Source organism: Pelophylax lessonae (genome assembly GCF_965119305.1).
Source record: "Pelophylax lessonae genome assembly, chromosome: 4".
Classification (NCBI taxonomy): domain Eukaryota; kingdom Metazoa; phylum Chordata; class Amphibia; order Anura; family Ranidae; genus Pelophylax; species Pelophylax lessonae.
Genome location: NC_138771.1, coordinates 387,252,491 through 387,259,573, shown reverse-complemented (window position 1 = coordinate 387,259,573; position 7,083 = coordinate 387,252,491). Strand labels below are relative to the sequence as shown.

The 7,083-nt window shown below is 45.0% G+C and overlaps 1 protein-coding gene across 1 annotated transcript in view; it reads left to right on the top strand.

Annotated features, from left to right (window-relative positions):
- Positions 1-2,330: 2,330 nt before the first annotated feature.
- LOC309554127 (A disintegrin and metalloproteinase with thrombospondin motifs 2-like) overlaps positions 2,331-7,083 on the top strand; it is a gene marked incomplete at its 5' end in the record, with an annotated part of 1,497,034 nt that continues 1,492,281 nt past the window's right edge. The window contains one exon of the mRNA XM_082255680.1: positions 2,331-2,418. Within this exon, the coding sequence (XP_082111806.1) occupies positions 2,331-2,418 (88 nt within the window). The remainder of the gene's footprint in view (positions 2,419-7,083) is intronic.

The window sequence follows — 7,083 nt, the reverse complement described above, 5'->3', positions numbered from 1 at the left end:
AATAGAGCTTTCTTTTGGTGGTATTTGATCACCTCTGCGATTTTCGTTTTTTGCGCTATAAACAAAACAAAAACGACAATTTTGAAGAAAAAAAAACAATATTTTTCACATTCTGCTATATAACATTCCCAAAAAATAAAAATAAAATGTAAAAAAATCAAAATTATTTAACATTTTAGGCCAATTTGTCTTCTGCTACATATTTTTGGTAAAAAAAAAAAAAAAGAAAATCGCAATAAGCGTATTTTGATCGGTTCGCGCAAAAGTTATTGCGTTTACTAACTACGGGAAAGATTTATATCATTTTTATTGTTTTTTTTTTTTTTTTTAACTAGTAATGGTGGCAATCTGTGATTTTTAGTGGGACTGTGACATTGCGGCGGACAGATCGGACCCCTGACTGACATTTTTGACACTTTTGGGGGTACCAGTGACATTACTACAGTAATCAGTGCTAAAAATATGCACTGTTATGTAAAAATTACACTGGCAGGGAAGGGGTTAACCATGTGGGTGATCAGGGGGTTAAATGTAAGCCTAGGGGAGTGATTCTAACTGTGGGGGGGGGGGGGTGGGTTGGGCTTGTGAGATGACCATAGAGACATGTGATCCTATATAGCAAGATCGCATGGTCTCTGATCATCTCAGGGTAAATGACGGACGGCTGTGTATACATCAGCCGTCTGTCCTTCTCTGTCAGCGGGGAGAGATCGCGAGTGGTCGGCGGCCATCACAGCCGTCTGACACCTGCGGCAGCTTCCCCGCTGATGAGCAGGGGCGGGACGCGCTCGCCCCCTAGCTCCTCCCAGGCGAGCGCCGTACATGTACGGGACTTTGCCTGTGAGAGCCAGCCTGCTGCAGTACATCTCAAGCCGCCTGTCATTCTCCCCTGTGTAGAAATAGTGATCATACGGTTCTACTATGTAGGACTGTTGATCACTGTTCCTACACCTCAAGCCACAGCCAATCACAGTTAGAATCACGCCCCTAGGGACACACATAGCCCCTCCCTCTCAAAAAAAGTAACCCCTTCACTGCCAGTGTAATTTTACAGTAACAGTGCATATTTATAGCACTGATTACTGTAGTAATGTCACTGGTAACCCCAAAAGTGTCAAAAATGTCAGTCAAGGTTCCGATCTGTCCGCCACAATGTCGCAGTACCGCAAAAAAAAAAAAAAAAATCGCAGATAGCCGCCATTACGCGTTAAAAAAAAAACAACAAAAATGACAAAAATCTTTCCCTTTGTTAGTAAACGCGATAACTTTTGCGCAAACCAATCAAAATACGCTTTTTGCGATTTTTTTTTTACCAAACATATGTAGCATAAAACAAATTGGCCGAATATGTTAAAACATTTTGATTTTTACATTTTTTTGGGGGGGAATTTCATATAAAAAAATTTGAAAAATATTGTTATTTTTTCAAAATTGATGCTCTTTTTTTGTTTATAGCGCGTGATCAAAAAATCGCACAGGTGATCAAATAACACCAAAAGAAAGCTCTGTTTGTGGGAAAAAAAGGACGTCAAATTCGTTTAGGTACAGCGTCGCACGACCGCGCAATTGTCCGTTAAAATCACGCAGTGCCGAATCGCAAAATAGGCCCTGGTCAGGAAGGGGGTAAAATCTTCCGGGGCTTAAGTGGTAAAACCTTCCGGAGCTGAAGTGGTTAATGTGGACACACAAACCAATCTATTTAGGATTGTATTTCATTATTTATCTTTATTTAGTAAATAAGCCGGAGCAGTTTGAGTACACTATAGTGTGAACCCAACCATAGAACAATTTCTATTTCTCTTTACAGGAATTGGCTGGGAACATAAAAGTCATTCCAGAAATGCTTCTTTCACTTTATCTCCTAGAAGAACAATAATGCTAAAATATAGTTAAAAAGCAACTTTGCACAATATGATGTAGACACTATAGATGCCATACTTGGCTACCCCAAGTACAAAACTTTTGATGGGAAAAAACATTATTAAGCACAATCTGTGCTGGGAAAAGTCACATAAAGCTGCTTTGGAAGGTCTGGCAGCTGATAAACTTTAGTGCTGTACAAGATGATGAAAATAATAGACTGCCACATATACTCGGAAAGGAAATTGCAAACGCCTATCAAGGGATGTTTTATAATGACCAATCAAGCACTTTGCATGCAAACCAATCACATGTTAGATTACATCTCAACTTGAGATGAACTGCTGGTGTACAGCTGGAGTTGTTCAGTTAGAAAGATTCGTGCTGCTTTCCTGTGGGTGACATGGCTGTAGCCTAGAGCTCGCTCGCTGGTTAGCAACGCTGGATTCCTCTTCTCAGCCAGCCAAGCAATGGAGCCTGTCATTGGGATTACTTGCATTGTCTTTTCCTTTATTCTCCTAATGCCAACAAATCCCCTTTACATCTCTAAAGACAAAGGTAGGTGAGCTGTTTTCCATGAGATGTGGAGTGCAGTGCTTGTTGGAATATTCTGCGTGCTTTTCATTTTTCTAGTATGATGTTATGTCATATAGGGTGTGGACGATTTAATACACAGGATTAGTGCACTTCCACTACATTATCCTATCATTTCCAAACGTGTAGACTTCTACCACAACTCGGTAAACTTGCTTTGTTATAGATATACAGTAGATCATTTTTTTCTTCAAATGAGAGGAGTAAATGCTGACAGATGTGCTTGCATCCCTGTTTTCCTTGAAACAAACAAACTGATTATTTCCAGGTCTTCTACAAATGACAACTGATTCAGCCCCTGAGAAAGAGACATTGCATTGGATTTTAGCCCATGTAACACAATTTGGTGGAATGGAAACAAGCACTGTACTGTGATTTTTTTATTTTTTGTTCTCTTCTCCCTCTTTGTTTGCTGTGTAATTAATTTGCTTACAAGTTAACTGCAAGTTTTAACAAGTACCGATATTAGAAACGCTGAAATCCTTAGGTTAACAAATGTTTTGTTGTTGTAGTGTGATCTGTAACAAAAGCATGCTGTAAGTTTTCTTTGCAAGTTCAAAAGGGGTTTGAGAATCATACTATTAAATACACAGATTTATTTTCAAGCAAGTTTGCTGTCATTTTATTCATAAAGCAAATTAAGTCCTTGGTTCACACTGAATGCGGCTTTGAAATCGTGCAACTTCACTTGAAATCGCAGGATGTCAGTGCAACTTCATGCACAGATGTTTATGAAAGTCCCACCTGAATTAGCTAAAAGTAGGGCAGGAACTACTTTTTCAAATTGGTGTGGCACTGCAAAGCCGGCATTGCACCGATTTGAACAGTTCCATTGTCATACGAGTTGACTTGACAAGTCGCACAGGTGTGAACCCTGTCTTACTGTACATTTACCAGGTTAAAATTAAATTATACTAAATTGTATGGAGAGACACGATCTGTCTAGCAGGTAGTTGGCACCATCCCCTAGGGTATGTAAACAATTTGTAATGTAATCAGGAGTGGTAGTGGATAGGAGGGGTAAATGGGGAAGACAAATGTGGAAACAGTTCTACGAGACCTGGATATGGGGATTTCAATGTGCCTTAACATTTTACAAACAACCATAGATTACATTTAAAGTGGTAGTATCTAGGGCTGCAACTAACGATTAATTTGTCTGTCGACTAATCTATCGATTATTTTTACGATTAGTCGACTAATCTAACGATTATTTTTATTTTATTTTTTTTTTGCTTAATTTAGTGTTTTTTTGATTAGCTAATTAATCCTGTAATTAATACAGACCCCTCAGTAAGCCCCCCTCCCAGTACAGACCCCCCAGTAAGCCCTCCCACCCAGTACAGACCACTTACTAAACCCCCCTCCCAGTACAGACCCCTCAGTAAGCCCTCCCACCCAGTACAGACCACTTAGTAAGCCCCCCTCCCAGTGCAGACCCCTTAGTAAGCCCTCCCACCTAGTACAGTATGTACTGGGAGGGAGGGCTTACTGAGGGGTCTTCACTGGGAGGGGGGGGCTTACTAAGGGGTCTGTACTGGAAGGGGGGCTTACTAAGTGGTCTGTACTGTACAGACCACTTAGTAAGCCCCCCTCCCAGTACACTAGTACAGACCCCTCAGTAAGCCCTCCAACCTAGTACAGACCCCTTAGTAAGCCCCCCTCCCAGTACAGACCCCCCAGTAAGCCCTCCCACCCAGTACAGACCCCTTAGTAAGCCCCCCTCCCAGTTCAGACCCCTCAGTAAGCCCTCCCACCTAGTACAGGGCTTACTGAGGGGTCTGCACTGGGAGGGGGGGCTTACTAAGTGGTCTGTACTGGGTGGGAGGGCTTACTGGGGGGTCTGTACTGGGAGGGGGGCTTACTAAGTGGTCTGTACTGTCCAGACCACTTAGTAAGCCCCCCTCCCAGTACACTAGTACAGACCCCCCAGTAAGCCCTCCCACCTAGTACAGACCCCTTAGTAAGCCCCCCTCCCAGTGCAGACCCCTCAGTAAGCCCTCCCACCTAGTACAGACTGTACTAGGTGGGAGGGCTTACTGAGGGGTCTGCACTGGGAGGGGGGCTTACTAAGGGGTCTGTACTGGGTGGGAGGGCTTACTGGGGGGTCTTTACTGGGAGGGGGGCTTACTAATGGCGCTTTTCCACTGCATGGAACCGTACCGGCTCGGCACGCTTTTGTGCTTTTCCACTGCGGTACCGCATGGTATAGGGTCGGAACGGTTCGGTATGGTACGGTATAGGTTTGCTTTTCCACTGCATGGAACGGTACGGTACGGCTCTGAAAAAACAGTACCTACTCGATTGTGGTTCCAACAGGTACCAAACTGGTACCATATCCCACAATCCTTTGCATGCAGTCACTTCTAGCCACTGATTGGTCAGAGAATCACACCCACCCCGTTGTTATCCCACCCACTTAACTTTAGTACTACTTTAGTGGAAAAGCAAACCTATACCGTACCGTACCGAACCGTTCCGACACTATACCATGCGGTACCAGCAGTGGAAAAGCAAACGGGGCCAAGCAGGGCCGAGTAGAGCCGAGCCGGTACTAGCCGGTACTTGCAGTGGAAAAGTGCCATAAGTGGTCTGTACTGTACAGACCACTTAGTAAGCCCCCCTCCCAGTACACTAGTACAGACCCCCCAGTAAGCCCTCCCACCTAGTACAGACCCCCCAGTAAGCCCTCCCACCTAGTACAGGCCATTACAAGCCGGTGTAGCGCCGCAGCTGGGTGATCGGGGAGGATGGCGAATTTGTTGCGGCAGAAGCTGTGGCAGTACAGGGAGTACAGGGGTGCTGGAGACGGTCAGCGCTCACCTCTCGTCTCCGACGGAGCCCGGTGGAGCCCGGCGGGGGAATTTCACCCAGCCGGCAATGCTTCAAGCGGCGCGGCGGCCGGCCGGGGGCGTGTGACGTCACACGTTGACGCGTCGACGTGCGTCGTGGCAGCCCTAGTAGTATCCCGCTTTTTGACACTTGTACCTACAGGTAAGCCTATAATAAGGCTTACCTGTAGGTACAATTAATATCTCCTGAACCGGCACGGCATGCATGCAGCCGCTCACGCAAGCGGCGCATACGCTCTGAAGGTCCGTGGGGGGCTCCGGCCAATCACAGCGCCGGAGCCGCCGAACCCGGAAGAGACGCCGAGGGATCATGGCAGCGCCCGCAGTGGTGTCCGGGGGTCCGTGTCGGGGCTTCGTTCTAAGGTAAGTAATACATAATGAGCTAGTATGCGATGCATACTAGCTCATTATGCCTTTGTCTTGCAGGTTTTTTTTTTTTTTTTTTGGGTGTACAACCGCTTTAAAAATTATTTTTATTTATTGAGTACAACATACATGTTAAAAAAAAAAAGGGAAATACAATCATAATAAAGTATAACAGTGCATGTATTTTACATTTCACATACGCTACGTGTGAACTGCTTGTGGGGCTATGCGTTTCGCTCACATTTAAGGAGCTTCTTCAGGATCCATAACATGCATGCAGACCAGATAGACTTTAATCATATCATAATATCCTTTCTTTAAAATCAATATGTGAACCTCCTACAGTACTAAAAGATATAAGGTGACATCAGGGAACCACGCTGACACAAAAATCATTATGGGGAAAGGGGTAAAAATACTCAATCCCCAGCCCATCAAACAGCGAAACTAGACATACTGAAGTACTGCAAACCATAAAAGGGGAGGCTCCCCAAATCCATAGCCCTGGGAGTAAATCAATCCTGTCCCAGATTAGGAATATATGTACAGTATTTAAAGCACACAAAAGTCTCTATACCTTAAGAATGTCTTTCACTATAACGGTTCCCTACACAGGAACTAGTCTTAAATTGGAAAGGGTGCTTGCTGTAAAATTCAGGGCCACCAATAAAGAGGTACCACCAATCCTCCAGTACAGTGCCTGGGCAGCAGGGGGAATCTGTGGGCAGGACAGGGAGGATGATCAGTGCAGCTGAGTTGCATTTTGCAGGAGTATTGCCCAGTTTGTTTCTCCACCTCTCCCTCTTGCTGGCTTTTAGCTGCTGCCGGGAGAGACACACAGGGCATCATTCCTGTAATCTCTGAGGGGGGTTTGTTTAGAATGTAGAGTGGGGAAGGGGCCATTACATGTGTCCTTTACCAGGCCCTTCCCTTTTTTGAATGAACACAGTAAGTGGTCAATACTGATCGCCAGGGACGTTGCTAGGTGAGAAAAAGACCAGGGGCTTAAGCCCAAAGGTAAATTTGATAACCCCTCCCACATTTTAAAGTAAGTCCCGCCCAAGCTCCACCCAATGCCCCACCATAAAATGTTCTATGAACCCATTATGACACCAATACACGTGAGTCACGGACATAATCCATAGCACTGTACACTGCATGAGAGGAGCTTACATGCTGTCACCTCATAGTCACACATTATCATTTAATATTTATTTGTATAGCTCTGACATATACCGCAGTGCTGTACAGAGATCACTGAGCCAGGCACATCAGTCTCTGTACCAGAGTGGTTGTGTGTGCTGTAGCTCTCCCTCTCCAGACACCAGGGGGGTCAGGTGAGGGGGTCATCGCCCTGGGGATGACCCGGGCGATGACCCCCCTGAGGAATCCACCTCACATTCTAACAATT